Source organism: Amborella trichopoda, chromosome 9, assembly GCF_054954075.1.
Source record: "Amborella trichopoda isolate Santa Cruz 75 chromosome 9, AtrichopodaSantaCruz75HAP2 v2.0, whole genome shotgun sequence".
Taxonomy (NCBI): Eukaryota; Viridiplantae; Streptophyta; class Magnoliopsida; order Amborellales; family Amborellaceae; genus Amborella; species Amborella trichopoda.
In genome coordinates, this window is record NC_142344.1 from 17,537,790 (window position 1) to 17,563,433 (window position 25,644).

Here is a 25,644-nt window from a genome sequence, read left to right on the forward strand (position 1 = left end):
TAAAATTGCAGCAATCTACACCATCAACTTTAATCAAACTATGTAAATTTGGTGTTGTCATTTTTTTTTTTTTTGGGCCAATGCCAGCCATGTAAATGAAAAAAGTTTGTATAAGATGGCAACATTACTTGAATTAAAATTACAGCAATCTACACCATCCATTTTAATCAAACTATGTAAATTTGATATTGCCTTAAATATAATGTCAAATTTTAACAATTTTTTTTTTTTTTTTTTGGGTAATTCAATAAGAAAGAGAAGCTCCTACCCATTTTTTCAAGTGATTAGAGAGTTATATTTTTAAAGGTGTTAATTATATCAGCGGTAAAAATGGATACCACAATGTGGTAACTGGGTGTGAAGATGCTACCACTATGACTCCAACCCCTTTTCTGAAGTACATATCAAGCCTACATTGTCCAACTAAAATAAGTAGTATAAATACCACAACAGCCACAATTATATATGTAATAAGATAATTTACATATACATAAATAAATAATAAAAAAGTTTATACAATGTTGCAACTTTATACTATTGAAATAAGGTACACTTCAAAAGTCCCACAACAGAGTGTTTCAAGATAAGGAGCCCCCCTCCAATTGACCATATGAACCATGAGATGCATAGATATATCCAAAAAATAGAATTCCAAGTCCAAGAAATAGTACATCACACAACAGGTTTCTAAACCATTTGTTTTACAGATTTTCAAATATTTCTTCATCTGCTCGTTCTGTACTTTTTTTTGAAATTTTAAATTTTATAGCTAAAAATCAAAATAGATTGTCAAGTCATCATAAGGTTCCTAATACCAAAACGACATCTCTAAGCAAATTTTAGAGGCACACCTCACTTCTACAGTATAAGGAGGCAACCTTATACAAACCCCATCCAATAAATAATTCTCAAATTTTCTCTTCCAAATTGTACATTTTTCTCGGCTTCTGGGTCCTAGGACAGACTCGGGCCTACATTAGCCTGGTGCATTGCTAGGCCCGATAACATTATGCACTCTTTGCTATTTCCAAAATGCAACCTGAATGTTTAGTATTGGTCCATATCATATTCCCAGAAAAAAAAAACACAGCAAATGAAGTCATCTACATAATAAATTTCATTACAATTGCCAAGATGGAAACCCCAAAATAACACCACTCTCAAAAGAGGATCTTCATCCAAGCAATTCAAATATCATTTCCTCACCAAAAGGATTTGAGCGCGTCCCATGGCCAAATGATGGTGCACCAAAAAACAGGCCAAGGTAGGCTTCAATTATGGAAGGGCTGCTAAAAGCTCCCCATTGCTTGCTATCGAAGCAAAAGTCCACTCCCAATCAATCATCCAGAATCCATCAAGAGTAATGAACATTTATCACCAGCACTCTTGCATGCAACATCTGCATACACTAAAAAGAATTAAGCATTTTACAACGAGCATTTATTTATTCATGACGAACTTCACATTCTCCATCAACAACAAAAGAGCTCTTCTGCTCCAACTATTCTCTCTGCACTCAGAAATAAAGAATGGGAATTACATGAAAGCCGACTTCACAACAACAGTCCAACCAAAGAACTTGGAAAATTCCATGGCAAGGGAAAACCCAGCACAAGATAGCTCTCAATCAGCTTCACAATTGAGTCTATGAGAAAATTACTATGATACGAGGTGAGAGAAGTGGGAACAGTCTACCCCAACTTCGCTGAAAGCAGAGATCAGCCTGGGCACAATCTTGCCCAGCATTAACTTGAAACCGACTGAGCTTCCGTTCTCCCCACTCTGCTCACAAACAATGCCATCCTCTGTGAGGGACCCTACTATGGCACCCTTCAGATGTGCATCACACGCTCCAAGTATGAAATGACCGTGCGTCCAAAAGTGATCTTTAATGAATTCCTCAAAATGCTGCAACATTCAATGAGAAATGATTATTAGGGAGACATCACCATAATCTCTACTAAGTAAACTGGGCCCAAACCAACAACGCGGCAAAACCACCAAAATAATAAGGACTTCTCTGATGCATCAAATAATTTAATTTACAGATATCCCCATGTAAAAATTTTAATCCCATTGCGTTCTCAGCATTTCAAGGATTCAAACTGTGGCATGTTCACAAAATTAGAGTTTCAAGGAATGCTCCAATCATGAACCACAATGCGATGTCACCACAAATGTCTGTTTCAAGCATAAAATATAGGAAAACGAAGAAATGACACTGAAATTGAAACTAGTTCAGCTAGAAAACAGTAAGGGCATCATCAGAACCAAGGGGTACTGTTCTAGTCTTCATGGGAACAAAGGAAGGTCCACAACACAACAAACAGGTGATTACCTTGGGACGCCTCCGTAGAAGGTACAACATCATCTTGCAATTCAGGAGGAAGGTATTCTCATTGTAGGAAACTGAGTTCTTCTCACCTTCAGCTGTGCCAACCTGCTTATCATACCCAGCTTCATTGAAGTAAGGCTTGGAGTTGAGGACTAGACCTTGGAGTGAAACAAGAACTTGGAGGATGCTAGAAGATGATGGATCCCAAACTTCGTTTCCTTTGCCAGTCCATGTGTTTAATAGGCTAAGGCAGACTTTCCCATTCTCATATAAATTGGGATTCAAGCGTAAGCCACTAGAATAGTAGTATGCCGACTGTAGGTTAGGATAAACAGTTAGAGATGATAAACTGAAAGAAGAAAATGAATCATACAGCTAATCAAAAAGAGGCCATGCAAATTAGTCAGATTGCACTTGCAGAACTTGCAAAATAAAACAAGCCATACAATAAAAGCATGAAATAATCTAGAATGCAACTCTGTGAAATTTGACTTCTGAATATTCATAATTTTGCTGCTTACGGGTGGAACTTGGGGATAATCCGGGGGAAGGTGGAAATCAAAGAAGAAAAGGCCATCTTGATAAGGTGTTCCATGGGCTCCAACAATCACCGCCCTCAATAGATCCATGCGATCCTCGTAAACTCTAACATATATCGCATCTGCTAGATAAAACAATGAATCCATGCATTATGGATCAAGGGCTGCCAGAGACCTAAAGAATCTTAGTGTATCAATTTTACATAGGAAATATAATACTAACCAGGCAAATTCTTCTGGAGTATGTTCCAGTCCTGTTGAATCTTCTTCACCCATTTCCTGTCATTGTTATTCTGCAAAGAGGGATTGTCAACATAAGGAGTTCTGCGTGTGTGGTATTAATATGAGCTACAACCTTTTTACCAATATGACTCCATATACATTTGCCTAGATGTACTTAAACAAGCTTGGTTACATAATCTGGTGTGTGAAATTACTTTAGGTATTTGAATTTCACCGTACAAGAAAGTGTGCCGGATTTGAAGGAAACTGAGCATGGCCAAAAAAAAAAAAACTAATTTACAAAGTCAAAAAGGAGTATAAAGTTACCCATCCAGTTTCTCCAATGAAGTAATGATCCACAGGATCTTTAACACTATCGAAGTGTTTAAATCTGCCAGGATCACCCATAGAACTAGCTTCTTCAAAATACGGACTGCCTAAGGAGTTTGCAGCGGCTTCCAAGATAGTATTAGCTGAATTTGGTGGCATGGTGGAAGCACCGTGGTTAGCGATTGCATTATTAGATTCTTCAGAGGTGATCACATCATCATTGCTAGATCCGTCAAGAATATCCCGCAACCCAGGCTTTGCCATACCCTCAGAACTGTTTGATCCAAATGTTTCAACATGTTTTCTTCCCCTGAAGAGAATGCCACTAGCAAGTCTTGTAACAAACCCCAGCGCAGCAAGAGGAATTGATAGGCCACCATTTTGTTCTGAAACATTCTGTTCTTGGTGAAGCGTATCTCTTCTTACAGTCCCACTATCATCGTCAGAGTGTCCCTTTGGCATGTCACCCACCTGAGTTTCCTAATTAAAAACAGGAAATTATAGAATATAATAAATGTCAAAATAAATTAAAAAATATACTAGAAATAAATTAAATAATTACCTCATCGGCATTTTCAACACTCATCTCATCTGAGTCGACTGTTTCCCAGCTAGCAGCATCATCATCACCATCTTCAAGGTCAGCTTGGATTGAACCCTCGTCTTCATCTCGACCTACAACAAACACTGCTTGAGGACCAACCTGAAACGAAGAAACAAGAAGTTGTCTATGTAAATTGCAGTTCCTAGACAAGTGGAACAAACATATTTTCCCAATACATCACAGAAACATCAAGTAGGAGTCCTTAATGCGAGAGTTCTAGATTGCAAGAAAAGAGTGATAATATCACTCTCTTCCTCTCTAATTGTAAGCCATGATGGGCCCAGACCCAAACAGGTATATTCTCTCTAATTGCAACCCATGTGGGTCCACACCCCTAAGGGACATATTCTCTTCTTATTACAATTCCAAGAACCAACACCCTTATGGGAATACTTTCTCTACAATTGCAACCCTTGTAGGACATATGTCCCAAATGGGGTATTTCTCTCTCGACAGTCGTAATTCCAACACATGCCCCCAAGGAACACATTATTTTATTGGTCTAGCTTGGAGAGCCATGAGACCAGTGCCCCACTTCTTCTACGTGGCTTGGAGATCCATGGGCCTCACAGTATCAAAGAAACTCTCTCTACAACGTGAAGGACTACAGGCCCATGCCCCTCCATAGGAGCTTTCTCCCACTACAATGGCAAGCAGTATAGGCCGATGCTGCCCAAAGAGGGAATACTCTCTCTCTCACTCTCTCTCTCTCTCTCTCTCTCACATTGTGAATTCATGTGGGGTCCATGTCTCTCTCCCTCCTTTCAATAGCATATGATAAAAGTCTTTTTTATCTTTATTTCTCTTTCATTTAAGTTATTAGGATAGATATGTCCTATCAGTTTGTAATGCAGTATTTCTGTTGTTCATATTTCATTAATAGTATGAAAAGCAGATATAAGAGGTGCTTAAGGTCTATTGCACTCTCACGCCACTCTATTCAACTCTCTCTCTCTCTCTCACTCTCAGTCTCTCTCCCTCTCTCTCTCTCTCTCCATCTTGCTCTTCATCCTTTCTCTATCTCTAACCTACATTTTTTTTTATGCCTCTGCTATTTTTGCCGAAACTCAAGATCAATTATTGGGGTATCATTAAAAAAAAACTAGGGTGACTCCCTAGGGATATTCGTTCTAAACCCTAGGGTTGCTTCCTAGTTTTTGTATGCAGAAAACCAATGTGGGTCCGTGTTTAGTTTGGTGATGCTGTTGTTTGTGTGATTCTTGTTTAAAGATTGATATCAATAGAGGTATTGTTGCCTAGATTCAAGTTTTGTGAGCAATCATGGATTATCCCCCAGAATATTGATGCTCAGATTTTGATAATGTGGTGTAGCCCTAGTTTGTTCAAGTGTGAGAAATTGACTATGCTCAGATCTGAATGATAAGCACCTCTCTCTTTTCTAACCAAAAGTTGCTAGTATTGCACTAGACTTGGTGTGATTGATTGTAATCGGTTGACCATCGTTGTCTTCTTTATCTTTTATTTCATATACTCATGTCCAATGAAATTAAACCGAGAACCTTCAGTCTACCTGAACACGTGGGAATATAAATGACTTCAGCAAAATTAAATGAGTCCAATTATGTTGTATGGACTCAATCTGTTTAAGTATCCTTTGGTGCTAGAGGGAAATTGAAATACTTGACTGAGGACAAGCCTAGTCAATCTGATAACACATATGAAGAGTGGATGTAAGAGAATCACATAATCATGACTTGGTTGTGGAAGAACCTCAAATAGGTTCTTAGAGTAACAAATAAATCTTAAACAAATAATCCTCAGTCGAAGAATATCTCTGGGGCATATGAGCTGCTTAAAAAATATTTCAGATTGCACCATGGTAACAAGAGTGTGAGTGAATATCATAGTGCCCTTAGAGGTATGTGGGAAGCTATTGAACAATAATTTTATGGCCTTACCTAGTGTCATTAGAGTAACAAATAAATCCAATAACAATGCTTACTATAATGTCACAATACAAAACATACCATAGATTTATTAGGAGCATAAAATGAAACAACATGAATAATACTAAACATAAGACCCACATTAGTAAATAACAAGAACTGTAAACCAAAGTATAGGATTATAGTTCAAAGAAAAAAAAAAAAAAGACCCTCAATATAAGATTGCAGTTAAAAACAAAACACAAACACCCAAATATGTAAAACAGTAGTCCATCCAAAATGCAATATTATATACATCAATATAATAAAAGTAAAACATAAAATTAATCAAACTTCTCTATGCATAAAGAAAGCAACAAAATGCTTAAGCAAATTCAAATCTCACACAGAACTCCTAGCTGCCTAAACCTTTAGTATAATTGAATCACACTCTTGCTCTTTACAAGGATGCTCTGGATTTAAAGAAAAAAGATATTTCAATGGGTTACTCTTCTTCTAACTCTTCCTATTATTTTGAGATATAAGATTGTTTTGATAACTTATTTTTTCAGGAATATATTGCTCGAATTTTTTTGTACAATTTTTCTAGGGGAACTTATAGGTGAAATTTTTAATGGAATATTTTGTTAAATCAAGATTCTTAATTTAGCCCCACTATTAATGTGCTTATCTATAAAAGCAAATTCAATAATATTAAGTTTATGAAGAAATAAAGTTTAGGGAAGAAGTTTTTTTGAAAAGCTTTTTTGAAAAAAGGTAAAATACTGCTTTCTATCAGTTCCATTAAAAAAATGTGATTTTTAAGATCTTTGAAAAACTTGAAGTTCTTAACGGGTTTCAAAAAAATGGAGATTTTTTGAAAAAATCGTGTTTTAAACGGAGACTTGCTAACTATCGTCATGACATAGGAATAGGCAATGGTAGAGGTAGTGGAGGCCGGGGTCATGGAACTTGAAAGTGTACACAATATGGGCATATAAATCATACAATTGATAAGTTTTGGGATAAAGTTGGCAAGCCTGCTTGGGCAAATACTTCATTTACACATATGAGAGTGATAATGTTTATCTGAATGAATCTTGTGATCATCAACAATAGTCAAATTCTACGGGTGAATCGATTGTGCTTTTAAGAGAAGAATATAATAAACTTGTTAAACAAGTACAACAACTTACTTTTCACTCTTCCACTTCTGTTGCATCCTTGCTAACTTAAGTACTTTTGTACTTGCAAATCAGAAACCTACTCATTGGGTTATTGACACAGTAGCTTCTGACCACATGATTGAACTTCTAACCACGACTGATGGGCCCTCTATTTTTGAATCTCTAGATAAGTGTATTCCTAATTCCCATGTTACTTTGGCTAATGGATCACTGTGTACTGTGTCTGAACAAGATAAAGTTTTTGCCTACTTCCTTTTCCATGCCCCCTATGTTATATGTTCTAAAGTTTCCTTTCAGTTTGTCGTTTGTACGTAAATTAACCAAATCTACACTGCTTCGTAACCATTTATCATGCTCCTTGTGTCTTTTAAGATCTAAGGATGAGGAGGACAATAGGAGGCAGGTATGAGTCAGGTGGCCTATACTATTCAGATCATAACCTGCTTGGTGTTGCTCTTCACTCTGCTGCTTCTCCCTTCTTATGGCATTGTTGGTGGGCCATCTTTCTCTCAATAATTTGGAGTCGTTGGTTCCTTCTTTAGAGTTTGCATCTACTTAAAATGTGAGACTTGTCAACCAAGGTGTCATTTCCTTCTAGATATGATACTTGTTCCGTTTACATTTATTCATACCAATATCTGGGGTCTTGCTAAAGTACAAAGCTTGTTTGGTCATTGATATTTTGTAACTTCCATGGATGATTATGCACTTATAACATAGTTATATTTAATTAAAGAAATATTTAGGAGATTCAAACTCAATTCAATAAGAATGTATGTGTCTTATATTCAGATAATGCTAAAGAGCATCGTTTTAGAGAATTTCAAAATTATTTTGCTCAAAATTGAATTTTACATCAAGCTTCTTCTTGTGTGCACATTCCCCAACAGAATGGGATTGAGGAAAGAAAAAACCAACATTTACTTGAAGTAAGGCCGTACTCTAATAATCAATACGCATGTTCCAAAAGTTCATTTGGGAGATGCCTTGTTAACCTAATGTTATTTAATTAATTGTATACCTCTCCAGTTTTGAATGGAAAAACACTACACTCTGTTCTCTTTGCTGATAATCCATTGTTTTGTTGTTCCTCGTCGAGTATTTGGGTAATGCTTATTTTGTTCGTGTGTTAGGTACTAGTAACGACAAGTTAGATAACTTGAGGTGTCAACAGTGTTTTAAAATGCGGCCACATCGCCGCCTATGAGGCCGCATCATGCGGGATGCGCATGCATCCGCATCACAAACTAGCGCATATGGGCTTTTGACAAATGTGCCGCATCATGGCCGCATCTATTTTTCGTGGAAAAAGTTATCGATTTTGCCCCTCGGTGAGGGGGCAAAATGGTCTTTTTAAACTTCCAAAGGTTAGGGAAACTGTTTGGGGGGTTATTATACCCCCTATACGAAGATTTCCGAAGATTTCCAGCCACCTTTGTGACATTTATGCATCAAATCGAGGGAAAAAAAAATTGGCGAAAACTTTTTTTTCATCCAAATCTTCAATTTGGCGGTTGTTTGATACTTGGATGTTCATTTGAAGCTTTGATTATTGATTTGGGGATGTTAAGGTGAATTTGTGATAAGAAATCGGAGATTTCGAAGGCCGTGAAGTCAGAGTCGGTAACTTTTTATTCCTTCTTGTATAATAATATTGTTATACTTATTTTTGGGGCAATGTCTTCTTCCCAATCTTCTAGTAACAAAGATCCAGCTTGGAATATGCTAAAATAAAAAATTTGAAGATGATGATGTTGATGATGATGATATGTCTAAAGTTGCTATGAGGCAAAGGGGTACTCATACTCCAACCTCAAGAGAGAGGGTTACAAATATTGGTGGTAGTGCTGAGAGAAGAACACCTCTCTCTAAGGGGCCAATGGATTCTTTCTTCACCCCTAGCCCCGAAATTGTGGTTCAGGAGAGAAAGAAAAAAAACAAAACAAACCACAATTGAAAATAAATATAAGAAAAAACAAAGGAAGTCGGTATGTAAGTGGATTGCAAAAGTGGATTTACATGGCCGGCATTCCTTTTAATGCTATACTCTAGATAGTTTTGCATATATGGTCCAGGAAATGGGGTAATATGGCCCAGGACTTATTCCTCCTTCACTACATGAGGTTAGGGAGCCCTTGTTGAAGGATGTTGTATGATTTCTCAGAGAGAAGGGTGGGAGAAATATGGGGCCACTATTATGTATGATGGTTGGTCCGATGGGAAAGCAAGGGCATTCATTAATTTTTTGGTTAACTGCCCAACATGTACTTGTTTTGTTAAGTCTATTGATGCATCAGAAAAGTCACATGATGGTACATACTTATGTGGCTTGATGGATGAGATTGTCAATTTTGTTGTGCAGCAAAATGTGGTACAAATTATCACTGACAATGGTGCCAACTATGCTGCAACTGGGCATTTCTTGACTTTGAAAAGGAAGCATATGTTTTGGACTCCTTGCGCAACTCATTGTGTTAATCTTATGCTTAAGGAAATAAGTACAACATCTTTATTTAGTAGGGTGATTTCAAGAGCTATGTTTGTTGTTGGATTTATTTACAATCACACCATAGTTCTAAGCATAATGAGGTCTTTTACAAAGAAGAGAGAATTAGTGAGACCGGGTATCACTAGATTTGCCACGTCATTTCTCACTCTTCGAAGCCTAGCCAAGCAAAAAAGTGCCTCGAGGACCATGTTTGCTTCAGAGCAATAGAGTCAAAGCAAATGGTCAAAGCATAAGGATGGAAGAAAGGCATAAGGATGGGAGAAAGGCTGAAAAAACTATTTTGAATACATCTTTTTGGAGTCAAATAATTCTTGCATTGGAGGTGGCTCACCCTTTAGTGAGAGTGCTTCGACTGATTGATGGTGATGCGAAGCCCGCCATGGGCTACATACATGAGGCAATGACTAGGGCAAAAACTGAAATAAAAGATGTTTTAAAGGATGATGAAAATATGCGCAAGGCTATACTTGAAATTATTGATAGGAGATGGGATACCCAGCTTCACAGGCACCTCCATTCAACTGGTTATTTTCTAAACTCATCTCTTCACTACAAGCAGTTATCCATTGAGTCAGATAGTGTAATAAATAGTGGGTTCTTAGATGTGCTAGAGAGGTTGGTGCCAGACAAAAATATCCAGGATGAGATCCAGAGCCATGAATTGATTAAGTTCAAGTTAGCCTTGGAAAACTTTGGGATAGATATTGCCACTTGAAATAGGGACACTACAGATCCAGGTAAAGACCAAAGGCCCAAAAATAATCTTACTGGTCTCTTACTTTATGCATAATTCCATTGTTTATTTTATACCCTTAAGTTTTAACTATATTCTAAATTATAAAATATTATACAGCCGCATGTTGGGCATTATATGGAAGCGAGACACCAAATCTACAACGTCTCGCTATTCGAGTGTTGAATCTCACATGTAGCTCATCTGGTTATGAGCGCAATTGGAGTGCACTTGATCATGTAAGTCCTTTACTCTTTATTCCTTAATCCTTATTTCTTGAATTTCAAATAAAATCTAATTTATCTGATTTCAAATTTCTACCACAGCTCCATACAAAAAAAAGAAATAGGTTGGAGCAGAAAAAGTTGAATGATTTGGTTTATGTGCGATATAACAAGCGGCTTAGGGAAAGGTATGAAAATCGCACGAAGCTCAACCCTATTCAATTATATGAAGCTGATGGTGATTCCATAAGTGAGTGGACCATGGATCCAAGACAAGAACGTGTGTTTGAGGGTGAAGATCTTACATGGCTTGATGTCAAGCTAGTAACAGGGGCTAATGAAGAAGATCGACCTAACACTAGAGCACAAAGGAGTAGAGGAGCTGACTTAGGGGAGACCGATGAAGAAGAATACATGGAGGCCGTCGAGGATGATATTGATGATGCGCATGACGACTCTCAAGATGACTTGTTTGATTGATATTTGAAAAATGAAGTTCAAATTTCAAAATTGACTCTCAAAATGGATGATTGTATTAAGTTATTAACTATTAACTCTTCTTGAGCTTGACTTTTGATTTGTACTTGTAATATCATTATTTTGTGCTTATGGTTGTACTTATGGTTGTTGATGGTTGTGCTTAATTATAGTTGTGCTTATGGTGCAAATTTGTGGTTATGGTTGTTGATTGTTGAATGCTTTATGAAGTTGGTTGCAAATTTCTAGTTTCTATCAGGGGATAATGGATACTGGATACAGAATCTCCGACAGCTAATACTTTTGAAGTTAATCATTAAACTAAAATACCTACTATCACATATGTCACCTTCATATTTTGTTCTATGCATTAACTTATTATTTTAGATTTTTTAGAATTTTTTTACATTTATTGACCGCATCATTGCGATGCACCCTCATCCGAGCTGCATCGGCCCCCCACCGCATCAGGGCCGCATCCCGCATTTTAAAACACTGGGTGTCAAGTGTATTTTTATGGGGCATTCACACTTTTAGAAGGGTTATCAATGCTATCTAAACACTTACATGTTAGACATCAATCATTTTTTAGGGAAGCACTCACATCATTTTGATGGCCATCCCTCCACACTTCTTTAGTGGAGAGCATGCCAAAAGCCCTTTTAGTGATGGTCGGGATTTGAATCTTGCCGATCCTAATCAGATTTTGAGGGAGGGTTGCAGGGTGGATACCCTCCCTGAATCGATAATCGGCCTTAATCTCTCTAATTTACCACATCATAATCTCTATAATTTACTATATTCTCCATTTTCCTAATGAATGTTTAATTATTTAAAATATAAATAATCAAATAAACATAGAAAAAATCACTCTATGCAACTTTATTTTTCTTTCCTTCACTATCCCCCCCTCCCCCCCCCAACGCACCCCCCTTCCTTTATTTTTTGTTGGATCCTTGATTCGACTGATCTGGATTTTGCTACAATGGAGGGCCAATTCACCCATCCTTTTGAAAACCCTAGCGATGGCATTTCAAATAGATCACTCCTAACCACTTCTTGCCTAGACTCACCAATAGATTGAATCCCCTAGGGGGTTGCTTTGGCGCATACACATGGTGCTCATACCACCATATCTGTTATTTGAGGAAAGAGAAGAATTAAGGGGAGACATAGCTCTCATTCTGTGGCCCAAGTGTACGATGCCAATGATGTGTTAATGTGACATGTCCAAATCCTCTCCTTTTACAAAAGACCATCGAGGCAGTTGATTGCAATGTTGGTGGATATTAATTGCGATAAACCGTTGAATGGGGTTGGTGATGGAGGTCACCATGGTTGGGTATATGGTGTCCTCCGGGGATGAGCCCAATGGGGTGAGTATGGTGGGAAGAGTGTATTCATGGTTACCATTGAGCTGTTCATTTTTAATTGATCCAATAGTTGAGGGTGTTATAGGGATGATTGGCAATGAGATTGGGAGACAAGGGGGTTGCCCACATAAACACTAGATGTCATGGAGCTAGCTAGCTACCATGATACTCAAACCAAGAGCGTCTAGATTGTCAGAGGGGTTGAATGTTGCATCTAATACTATTAGGGAGCCATGTGTGATATTGGAATTTATGGAGACTTATTGGGTGACATGATGGTTTTTAGGGTGTCCAATGCGACCATCAATGTACCTTCAATGGGAGGAAGAGGACAGCTAGTAGGTTGAAGGAGTGTTTTAAAATGCGGCCGCATTGCCGCATATGCTGCCGCATTGCCGCATATGCGGCCGCAGATGTCGCTATGCGCCACCCAACGCATCGCACTTTCCCGCATATGCGGTTTGGAGAGATGTGCCCGCATCAGAGCCGCATCCCTCCATATCAGAGCCGCATCCCGCATCAGCCCGCATAATCTATCAGCCATTTTTTTCAAAACTGTACCCCTCGAGCAGGGGCAATAAGGTCATTTTGACCTTTGAAAATGGGGGAAGGGTTTGGAAGAGTATTAAACCACCTAAACAGCATTTTTCAGCCACATCCATGGACTTTTACTGGATCGATTGAATCAAAAAATATTTTGGACGGAAATTTTATTTGTTGAAGTTCTTCAATTTGTAATACAGATACCACATAATAAATGTTCATAAAGATAAAAAGTTACAAATCGAAGAACTTTTCCCAATACTTTTCAAATAAAATTTGTAACTTTAAAGAGTTTCATGGACTAATACAATAAAGTTACAAATTAATGAGTTTATAAATTTTATTAATCTCCATAAATGCTCTAATATCGTAAAGTTACAACATTTTTATAAATTTATAAAAGGTTACAAATCGAGTCGAAGAACTTCATGGACTTCATAGACTCTTTTCAAGATTAAAGAGTTTATAAAATTTGTAACTTTAAAGTTTTTTGTTGCAGATTTGTGCTTATGGTTGTTGATTGTTGAATGTTTTATGAAGCTAGTTTCAAGTTTCTAGTTTCTGTCAAGAGATAGTGGATACAAAATCTCCGATAGCTAATACTTTTGGAGTTAATGAATAATCTTAATACCTACTATCACATATATCACCTCCATTTTTTTTTTCGTGCACTAACCTTTTTTTTAGATTTTTTATAATTTTTTATATTTATGAACTGCATCGCCACGATGCACCCGCATCCGGACAGCATCGAGCCGCATAGCAGCATTGGCCCCCCCAACGCTTTTGGCCGCATCCCGCATTTTAAAACACTGGGTTGAAATACAATATGGGATTTCCCATTCTATAATGCCACTGTTGGAGGGGTCTATCAAGTATTGGCTGTACAGATGGCAGACTAGCTTACTGAATCTGGGACCTTGGTTTGCCAAGCTAGCAAATGGACACTTGCTATGGGAATGGATTTGAATTTGAATTTTATCATAGGGGAAGTTTGAATTTGAATTCTTGGGCTTTGAATTCAAATAGGAGGGAAAAATTTGTATTTGAAATTGACATTGGGACAGGGGATTTGAAGACCGGGGCCATTAAGATGTGATGGAGGGGGGAAAAGGGGTATATTGGGAAAAATGCTTTTATAATGATATATTATAGAAGAGTGAGTTTCCGAAAGGCGAGAAGATCAGCGGATGCTTGTTTTTTCTTTTCTTTTTTTTCCATACGGAAAATGACAAGTTCCGACTTCTCGCGCTCTAGTTGAATAGTAATACGTTGGGAACAATCTAATGCTTCTAGGTGATTTCCTAAGGTAATGGACTGGTTGAAGAGGGTCTTGTGGCCATGTGACTTCACATATGTGGTCTTAATAGAGCTTTTTAGATCGATAAAGATGGACTACTTGCAAGAGTACATGTCTATGGTGATAGATTTCGGGATTATGCTTGGGTTTGTGGAGGAGACAAATATCTGAACTATCCTCAACAAAAGGATTCCGAGCGATTTCCAGTTTACCTTGATGTTACATCCACATCTCTCACCAATTTCTTTGAAAATGTCTTGGTACCATGCATTCAATTGGATGTTGTAAAGCTCTAATCCAGCAGAGGTGAGAAAGAGATGACAGCCCTTTTGAACTCAGCAACTTTGAGGAGGAGGACCTTTTGGACTTCAGCATCTGAGACAAAAGAGGAAAACCCCACACTCTTAATTTTCCATATTGTATCTTGTCCTACATCCATGTCAATTTCACGCAATCAGTGATCCCTTTTGTATCTATTGTAGATGGATCGAACCTGCCAACCAGGGAAGTCCTTAGCAGTAGAAAGGGTATTGTTAATAGTTTCCCTAAAATATAAAGGGTATTTCTGTTATTTCGAGAGAAAAAATTTTGAAATTTTGACTAAAACGAAAGGGCATTAAAATGAATAAAGTACCACAACTTTCGCTCTATAACTACTCCTATCTTTTAGTGAAAATATCAATAATATCCTTTCTAATAACAATAATACCCTTGCTCATTTTATGGCCATGGAAAGAAGCAAGTAATTTAATTTTGATGGTCCATACCCTTTCCTAAATGCTAAAGGATTTCATGGAGTGCTGACCATAACAAACCTTCATGAGTCAATAAAATTTTAGGTCAAACAAATCCCTTGAGGTATTGATCCAACACCATTTTTTCTTCCTAAAATGCATGATCTGTGTTCTCTGCATTTTCTATCTCCTCAAGGAAACCAATTTCCAGTTTTTTTTTTTTTCAAAATTCATTTTGTGGTCTTGTTTGCTGTGTCCAAGAGAGAGTGTGTACAAAACCTGAGCCCCAACAAATGCCCCAAAGGACAGACATTATAGCAGTCTGCTCTATGGTGGATCAAATCCTTTTTTTGGTTGGGTGGGTGGGAGTGTCTGTGTTCTGGTGGTAATGCATTATCGCGCCATTAGCAAAATCTACTAATCTAGTAAACAGCTAAAACTCGTACATGGATGAGGTGTATGACTACAGCATGCAGATGGTGCATACATCTTTAAAAGCTTCTTTAAACTGAACCCATGTAGAATAACTATTAGTTCCTTCTGAAAATTAAGTCAAATGAAGTGAGGAAGAGTTAATACAAATCTAGAAAGGAATGATCAAATACAAAAGCATATACAGGCAAACCATCTTCATGACTTTGACTCATAGTATTAATTCGTTCAAAATAGAAGACTCTCCATGCCCCTTTAGCTCCCAAACTTTTGCTTTATTTGTCCTAATTAGTATCGAGTTACTCACAGCACTATAATAATTTCCAGCATTGTTGCGAACTTGCAAGAGATTGTATTTTGACATATGGCTCTTTAAGTAAGAAACTAACTAAAAGCAGTTCCAACAGTAATGTCTTTTGTAAACATATGAACAATTGAAAGACATACAACAAATGCTATTTGACAAGGCAAGAACTTCAATACTTGCATTAGGAGCATAAAAACATTCATAATATTCTGATCCATAATATTTAATAATTCTCAGACACCCCTAGAGTATAAGCCCCTTTGGATGTCCTGGCAGTAATAAGAGAGCCTATCTTTACTGGGTATCAGGGCCCTTCATTTAAATAACCACCCAAGAATGTTGGTAAACAGCTGTGTTTTTACCTCCCTTATTTGGTCTCAGCCATAAAATAGGTTTTTCTCCTTTTACAGCTACCCTAAGCCCCCTGTTATTCGCAGAATTTCACCAATAAGCAGGGCCCCATTCCTGGAGATGCACCCGTGAATAGTGCCTTGCTACCCATTCTGGTGCAACTCAAGGGCAGTTTTACTGCTAACCGACAAAATAGGGCTAACCAAACACAAACTAATGTGTTTAACTACCCCAATAAAGCTCTGCACAAGTGTCTTTGTACTCCGTAGAAACTTTAAACTTTTGATATAATTAAACTACACCACTCAAACATTGATCTAACTAAATATTCAATTTATTTGGTGACATACATTGTTGAATGCCAGCTTTGAAAACTCAAAACTAAAACTATTGGACGCAAACATACCTTTGAAACCATCCCGTCAGCCCAAGTCACTTCGATATCTCCATCCTTGAGACCAGTTATATTGCCGATCCAAGAAAGGTCAGATTCATCAAACTTGTAATTCTTGTCTTTGTTGGTTTTCACCTCGTCATTTGTCTCCTCCAAGTTATACCCAATTCTCTCATCACTCTCAGGTAAAGTTGCATCATCTGCAGAGATCATCTCCTTTTCAATGGTATTCCCAGAAGGCGCCATTTCAGGGGTTACAGAGACTGGGGACAACCGAATCACAATATCTCCAAAGCAGTAGTCATAATCAGGATGTTGGCTAAGTTCATACACACTTACAACTTCCTCATTGTCAAACTCCCGAGGATCTTCTGGTCGGGTGACAGGCTTTAACCACCTAACACAAGCCGTCCGCTCCGTGGCATTCACACTTTTTACAACCCCCACCCGCCTAGATTCACAGAACCCCTCATCTTCATCAGTTGCCTTTTCCACCACATATTGTTCAGCAAAGAACTCATGGTCACCAGGATTATCAATTGGAATCAAATTTCTTGAATCTATGCCAAACTCTCTTGCCCCATCCTGCCAAGCCACATCAACCCTTGTCACTGTTTTAACAATCAATAGAGATCTTTCAAAAGTCTCATCTCTTCTTCGCGTCCTCCGATCCCGTTTAGCAATACGCTTACGAAGCCTCTTGCGTTGACTATGTGATCCCTCATGCACAGGCTCTTTGGAGATATGTAAAGAACTGTTGCAAATACTGGATTCAGGAAAACCATTTGAATCTCTAATGCTCGTACTATTTACATCCAAAGTAGATTTTCTCTCCAACAACACTGCATCAGAGGGATCCATTTGTGAATGACCATTTTCCTCTGAATGTAGTGGCGTTTCTCCCAAATCCACACAATTGAATGCAACTCCATTTGTGTTTTTTAGCATCGCTTCCTCAAGACCCAGTCCATTTGATGCATGCTGGTCTTCAGAAGACGATCCGATGCATTCTTGAAGTTTTGTGTCACAGGAGGTAGAATCAACATCTTCAAATGGTTTAACCAAACACTCATTTGGATCCCCACAACATGAGACAGGATCCTCAGTCGAGGCATCAGCATCAACTGCTGGTGCAGGTGTCCGAAGAAGACACCAATCACCCAACTGCCAGTTGGCATGGGAAAAACATGTCAACAGCTTCAAATCCTTTGGATCCTGCTCTTCTGGGGGGATATCTGAGCCATATCCACCAGCATTGGCAGCAGCAATCCAATTGACAAACACCGATGCAACCTGCACTTTAGTTACTGTACCTTCCAGACGAGTAGCCTTCCAAAACCCAGAAAACCACCTAGAGTTTTTGAAAACCGACGAAGAGCAAGCCCTGACACGCTGTCCTGGGTAATATGGGAAATGTCCATCCTCTAGAAGATTCTTAGAGATAGGCATGAGCCGTAAAGGGTCGGCCCTCATGACTTTGCAGATTGATCCATCATCAAACATTACAGTTACGTTGTCTACAACTTCATCTATTCTACCAAGCCAAGGCCCATGAAGTACATAGTCATCTACTGCAAATTCCCTAACACGTAGCAGATCTCTAGTTGAAACATTTTTCACAATCTCCCCTGAAGAAGCACATAAATCAACTTTGATATCAACGTCCACCACGGTGCCTGTTTGCCCCATGGGATCAGAAATGGAGGCAACAATGTCTCCATGCAAGAAGCCTCTATCGACAACAACAATGTCATCAATATTGTCTTTTGTCTCAGAATGATTAACCCAAACAACCCTGACTTGACCATCTGTTAGAGAGCTACAGCTGCCTTCTTCATCATCATCATCATCATCATCAGCATCATCATCATCGTCACTGATGCTGCTGTCGGAGTCAGAGTCACCAGCAACTTTAGTCACCATCCCAACCAGACCTTTATATCTATCAGATTTTACAACGTCCTGCCTATAAACATACAAGTCACGAGATTTATTTCCAAGAAACCCCACCGAATTCCCAGTTTCTCCATTTTCAGAATTTCCAGCTGATGCAGGAGCTGAAACAAAGTCATGGCTTAACAAACTCTCATTATGCAAAGATCCCATCCGGGCCACATTAGCATCCGTTTCAGAAGACCCAGTAGAATGGGGAAAGCTGGAATCGTTAATATGATGCTCAATGGCACCCATAGGGAGTAAATGACTAGAAATTTCCTGCCAGAAATCAAATCTCCATAAATAACTCAAAATGGACAAGCTTTTCCATACGAGCAGTAAATATGATTGGATTATTAGCAAGGTAAACAGACTTGCATCAGCTAATTCCTAAAAACCATTAAGGTATGTGTGTGCTTATGGGACCTCACCATGAGTGTCTAATGAGGACTGCTATATGTTAATGCAAGGGTCAAACTCAGTGCAGAAAAAAGACAAGTGAGTATTGCCAACCATTGCTATAAAAAAACAGTTCACATGTTTGTCATAATCAAGTAGCTTGAGAAGAACAAGCAATACTTTTTCCAGAACATACTGGTCAAAGTAAAGTTGTCCTCAGAATATGTAAAAGAAAAAATAAACTGTGGTAGAAAGGAGCCAAGCCTGACAAAACGTGGAATAGTGACAATTACCAAACATTTTCTGGCCTAAAACATTTAGTTTAAAAGTTTGATCTGAAGTACATAAAGTATCAATTCAAACGAGAAAAAACCCAATAAAAACTTCTAATATCTGTTACCAAAGAAACATCAACGGCACAAAAAAGCCTAACAGTTTTCAACATAATAATCACAACCATCATAAAAATACACAAGGTGAGAAGATAGAGCAATTCTGTTAGGCTCAACATAGAGAGACCTTCTGAAGGTGAAAATAAAATAAAATAGGCTACTTCACCTTTGCCTGAAATTCTTAATTAGAGACACATACCTTCACAAATCCAACTATTGATTGCATCCCTGAAAGTATGGTTCCATTGTTAAAGCATGGCCTTGCAAAGAAGATTCATTCCAAGGTCTTCACGCTTGGCAAGAACAAAGGATCAGGTCAGGATGGTAACTCAAATGCTTTCTTTCAAAAGTTTCTGGACGACATGGAAAGAGGCCTGCTTTCAATTTTTTCCTAGAAGATCCATAAGAGAAACAAACTACACTTTCTCTTCAATGATTACTTTATCATGTTAAAGCCCAATATGAAAGGAGCAAAAAATACTAAATTTTCATCCTTCATGCCTGACAAGAAGCTTGTACAAGTTCAACCCCTAGGTTGAAGACCATGCTCAAACATATCATCACCTTGGCAAGACACCATTGTAAGGATAGGGGTTTTCTTACTGGGGCCATGGTGATATATTCAATAATATAATTGTCGAGAGCAGGTGCAGAAACATGGTGTGTGGGCAAGAGTAGGGACCATCCCTAGCCTTAAGTTCCCTAGTTTGAAGCAGAGAATGCTTTTCCAAAAGCACCCAGTGCTTGTCCAAACAATACACTAAACTACACATACACATACATTATATATGTTGTGTGTGTTTATGTCCATATAGATTGTCTATACTTAACAACCCCTTAAAATATAAAGGACGTTAGTAGAGGAGGAAGAGATGGAGAAACTCAGGGAGAGATGGAAAGGTAGTGAGAAAGAGGTGAAAGAAGTGGTAACGTGGAATTTGAGGGAATAAAATCAAATATCTTCTCTTTGCTTTTATTAATATAACTGAATTTCATGTACAAGTGCCACAAAACAATGCTATAAATATATAAATCAGCACTATATACAACCTAGGATCTTTCTTTTTACTGCCAAATAAATACAACTCAATCCAAGGGCTGATACAAACTTTTATTGTGACTTCTAATACAAATAATGTTCCTGAAGATTGCAATAAAATAGCAATAATGACAGAAAAATAAACCAAGAATAGCCCGAAAGTCTTACTCGAGTTCACCTAGAGTTACCCCCTTAGGACTTGATACACCCCACACTTGATTACCTAACCAATGACACACTTTGATCCTATTGACCCTGCTGAATTCTCTGAGTCGAGAAACTCCTTAGGCAATACCTTTTTCATATATACGGTTTAAGAGAGCATAGGCTAGATCTAGGCTTTTCTTATAACCCTATAAAACTCTTAGGTCATGCCACAAGTTACCTCCCTTTTTTCTTTCAAGCACTGGGCGTACCCCTTCTCTTGCCTTTGGGTGGACATGCCACCTAAGTTTATATGGGCGGTGCATGCCACCTCTTAGAGAGAGAGACGAGAAAAACATATTGAGAAGAGAGGGGGGGGGAACTTATTCTGAAAAGGATTACCCTACATGTTCAGGCACTAGCATAAGTCAAGAAATGGTCTTTCATTTATCAGAAAAGGCCATCATTGACAACCTTCGGATAACTTGGCAGCAGCAGAGGGCTGAATCCTCTACTCCGGTTGCGTGGTCTCTTCCTGGGACTCATAATTATAAACTCAATATCGATGGTGCTTCATTGAGAAATCTAGGTTCAGCAAGTGGTGGTGGAATTATCAGGAACAATGCGAGCGGTTTTATTGCTGCTTTCGCAAAGTATTTTGGTTTACTTCTAATAATCATGCAGAATTCTTAGCATTTGAGGAAGGACTCCAATTGGTTATTCAAAGTAAATGTTTTCCAATTCAGATTGAAAGTGATTCGGCCCTGCTCGTGAATGTCATTCAGAATCGATACAATGCTCCATGGAGGCTAAAGGCGATTGTAGCTAATTGCTGCACCAAACTGTCCTCTAATCAATGGTCCATTACACATGTCTTTCGTGAGGCTAACATGGTTGTTGATGCCCTAGCTAAGAGGGCAGCTGCTAGCCCCGGTGCTACGGTCTGACGCCATAGACCACAAGATTTTCTTTCCTCTCTTTTATTATATGATCTGGCTCAATTGCCCTACCATAGGGTTGTACCTTAATTGTTTTTCTCTACTCTTTTATTAATGAAAAAACGGGTAGGGGGCCTCTTACCCCACTGACTTACCCAAAAACAAAAAGAGAAGGGGGAGAGAGAGAGAGACAAATAGAGGCGCTAATCAATCGAGTGGTTAGAATGAGGAGGGCTACGCTTCTTTTGTAGCTTCAAGGGTCCAAGTATGCCTATCTGAATTAGAATTCCTCTTGGTCATAAGACTCCTAGATAACGGTGAGAAAGAAACAAATATGAGTCATCCATCCTACAAATCAGCTATCATGATTTAGAGAGAAATCTAAAAACTTTATCCCCTGAATATTTGACCCACATCCACTTCTAATCAACCTAGTACATGCATTATGAGCTCTCTTCCTTAATTTCTTGAGTTTTAATAGGGCTATGACATAATCAGTGTAAGGGCTCTTGGGAGTCACTTTTCAGCGAGACGCTGCCCAATAGAGGACACATTCATCGGAAGATGTGTCCTCATGCCATCTATTGCGGCATCTGGAAAGAAAGAAATAATGGGACCTTTTCCAGTATCGATACTGTTGCATGTGGCTTAGATAATATGTTAGATATTTTGTGATCATCAAGCCCTTAGCTTCAAAAAATCTATTGGTTTTTAGTCTGGAATATGGTTGCTCGGAGAACCAACTTGGTGGATAACATAGTGCATTGTGGGCCACCAACTTGATGCGCAACTACCTAAACCTCAGTCCTTATATACTTTTCAAGAAAAATTAGGGCTGATTTTCCAATTTATCAAATTTGATGCACCAAAACATTCTTCGCAAAGGAGAACTCTATGTTAAAAAGTCTCCTTTATAAAAATGTGCAAGAGATCATCTCTGCATTGACTTATCCAAAAGAAAATGAAAAAATAGGACAGTTGATACGAGCCAGTACTCACATAACCTATGTAGCGCCTGTGGACATTCATGACCACGGGGAAAAAACAAAATACAGCTCTAATATTTCAAGGGCTCCATGGGGCTCTTCCTTGTCCATAACAATAAAATCGAAGGAAGAAATAAGAACAGAAATCCATAAAAAATCGTGACAGCGCACAATGATAGCAAACAAGCATGCATTTTCTTTCATTTCCAAATTAGAAACAACAAAGCAAGCCTCAAGATACTACTAAATGAAATAAGAAAATTTAAATTGGGTAAAGGATATACCTCAAAAATGGCAGTCTGAAATCATTTTCCCCGAAATTATTCAGCTCAAGAAAGAGAATCATGGGAAACATTTTTTCTTTTGGTTAGGTAACAATAATTCACTAATTAAAAAACAGATTTACAAGTATTTCAGTTCCATTTACAAAACTGAGTCCACAAATACAACAGATTCCTTTCTCTCAGTTCCCTTCTTTTGCTTGCTCCTCATTTCAGTCCTCTCCTTCACCAAGAATCTTTAATTTGGTCTACCAACCCCTCTGGGGTATTCACAGTCTCCTCTTTCTACTCTTTCTTTACTTCCTAATCTCTCCCCTAAACCCCTCCTCAACAAAATCTGGTCCTTGCTGGTACCTCTCAAAATTCAAGCTTTTCTCTAGGTGCTTAACTCTGGACCAACTTCAGCGAAGGGGTCTTTCCCTTCCCAACCATTGTATCAAGTGCCTCCATGAAGCGGAGACCATTCCCCACCTATTCATCCATTGTAAATTCTCATGTCCCTTTGGTCTTCTTTCCTTAAACTCTTCAGTCTCAACTGGGTAACTCCCCCTTCAATTGAAAACCTATTCAATGCTTTCCTCTCCCCTCCTTTTACAATAGCGGTAGTAAACTATGGCAAATATCTGTTGTGGCAACTCTTTGGGCCATTTGCCTCGAGAGGAACTCTAGAACCTTTTCGAGCTCTCTAAAGGCCTAATGTTCCATTTTTTACTCCTGCCTGGCTCAGATCTCCATTTGGGCAAAGCTCGTCCCAGTATTTGCTCCCCTAACAATCTCTCACTTTCTACCCAATTGGGAAGCCCTCTTGAACCTTGCAGCCCCATCTCCCAACACCAGAGTAAAAAGGATTCTCCCTTCACCTGGCTTTGTCAAACTTAACACAGATGGTTCTTCACTAGGTAACCCAGGGGCCTCAGGCATAGGTGATACCTGGTAAACTCAAATGGCATTTTCCTCTCCTTCTCAAACTCCACCACTGGGAAAGACTTGGCAATTCTAGAAGGTCTTAAGAGAGCCTCCATTGCTGAGCCTAACCAGCAAGGACTTATAGTTGAATCTGAATCAATTAATTCGACCCTCTAGGCTACTCAACTACAGCCTCCGCCTTGGTGGTTAACTTATATTTTTTAGCATATCACTTTCATTAGCATATCACTTTCATTCCCCTCAAGAGGCCAATTCTGAAGTAGATAGGTTTGTAAAAGGAGCTCGCCAACACTTGTTCTCACCCCACAGTTAATGGCAGACATCCACTGTTAGGTTCCCCTGTTTCCATGCCTCAGCAAGACACAGGTCATAGGTGCACATCCAGTTGCTTCTTTCGTCTTTCCCATCCTCAAGCCTCTTCTCCCCCTCTCCCGTTCTCTACCCCTTTATATTCTGCATCCTTCAACAAAAAAAAATTACTCTCTCTCTCTATCCCTTTAACTTCGTCAAACCTCCCTCTCTCTCTAAACTCCCTTTTAAAAAAAGGAGCTCCTGTCTCCCCCTACTCTCTTTCTCTTTCTATCCAACTCCTCCCTATTATTCTCTCTCTCCATCCTTAACTGCTCTACTCTTGCCTTACCTCCCTCTTTCTGCCCTATCAGCACTGAGAAGCTCATCGAAGACCCCGGGGAGCAGAAGATTGATCCAATTTTGAAGCCGACTCCATTCACAATGTTCATCCAATTCAACAGCACCTTTTCTTTTTGGCATGAAGCTCCTCTTTTCATCCCAGGAGACAGCCCATCACTAATATACATTTTGTTCCCGTTTCTCTATTTCTGCATATTTCTTCTTTCCACCCCCGCCTTATTCCCATATGGCAGGCCGTGCTTTTCATATCTAATGTATTTTCTTCTCTCCTCCCACTTATACCTAGAAAGTGGGCCGTGTTGATGTAACCCCAATTTTATATCTATGTTCTATAAGTCCCAGTCTCTCTCTCAACCCCCACTTCAAATTTCCCTAAAATTTATTTTGCCCCATATGAAGTCTGAGCACCCAATTTGTGGGATGCCATCTCTTAATTTGATTGTAAAATTCAAAGTAAACATTCTCAAAAAAAAAAAAAGTACAAAATACAACAGATGCTACAAGCATGCCCACATGATCATTTAAACCAACAAGAGGTGATCAATCACTAGTTGCAAAAATTACTTTGGACTTGTACTGGCCGAAGAACAAGCGAAACAGAAAAATATTAAAACCTGAAACAAGAGCCCCAATAAATCTCCCTTGGAAAAGCCAAATCCACAGACAAAATAAATATCAGAAGAATAACATCAACAGTTTCCATTCCTCCATTGAAAAGCAAAGCTAGACTTGGCAGAAACTAATAACAATACCTGATAAAAAGAAAAGCCTGTCGCTCCCGATCCACGAACGAGCTCAATTCGGAGATAAGCGGAGGCGGCAGCAGCTGCTTTGTTTTCAATCGCACCTCCAAAACCAGGAGACAAATTTATTTGTAATTTTTTTTTTACGTTTTACAATCACCTATATTCGGAAGCGTGCTCTGCTTCCACTCTTCTCTCCCCTTGCTCTATTTATTATTAATAATAAGAATGAGTAATGGAGAACTGAATCGCAGCATAGCGTAGCGTAGGTGAGGAAGAAGGCGTCTGAAAGAGGGTCATCAACCCAGTATTTTTCCTTTACCAGCCATGCTTTCCCATCTGAATCGTTTTATAGACTGCGGTTCAATTTAAGTTCGCCTCTTTTTCTGTCTTTCTTTTTCTTTTCTTTTTTTTTTCCGCTTTTTTTTTTTTGTTTTTTTGTTTTTTTGAGTTTTTCTGAAAATTTACATACAAATGGCTAGAAAAAGTAATTTAGAGCCGAGCTCTAAACAATCAAATTAAAGTCGACCTAAAATATTTCACTAAAAGAGGTTGTTTTGATGTCCAAATATCCTCAAATTGATCATCTCTACATCAAGATGAATGGACATGAGCAAAAAATGAATTTCAAATTGAAAAAAGTTTATATAAGGATGCTACATTATAATGTAGAACTACGGATGCCCCTCAAAAATCCATTGAAAAAGGTAATTTTAATGTTAAAAACCC

At 38.5% G+C, this 25,644-nt stretch overlaps 1 protein-coding gene across 4 annotated transcripts; it reads right to left on the bottom strand.

The window, feature by feature from the left end:
* Nucleotides 1-879: 879 nt before the first annotated feature.
* UBC23 (ubiquitin-conjugating enzyme 23) lies at nucleotides 880-25,256 on the bottom strand. Of its 4 annotated transcripts, none has more exons than XR_016041794.1 (9): nucleotides 24,925-25,256; nucleotides 16,493-18,694; nucleotides 3,989-4,129; nucleotides 3,424-3,906; nucleotides 3,098-3,167; nucleotides 2,857-2,996; nucleotides 2,339-2,650; nucleotides 1,541-1,908; nucleotides 880-1,399 (listed from the first exon to the last, which is right to left on the bottom strand). XR_016041794.1 is itself a non-coding variant. In XM_011630725.3 (8 exons), exons 2-8 carry the CDS (start codon nucleotides 18,668-18,670, stop codon nucleotides 1,660-1,662), a joined length of 3,573 nt encoding a protein of 1,190 aa, XP_011629027.2. In that variant the 5' UTR covers nucleotides 18,671-18,694; nucleotides 24,925-25,256; the 3' UTR covers nucleotides 880-1,659. The 4 variants fall into 4 exon arrangements, 2 of the variants coding, with proteins under 2 accessions (XP_011629027.2, XP_020517139.2); XR_002279260.2 differs by having other exon boundaries at nucleotides 2,857-2,999; XM_011630725.3 differs by having other exon boundaries at nucleotides 880-1,908.
* Nucleotides 25,257-25,644: the final 388 nt, after the last annotated feature.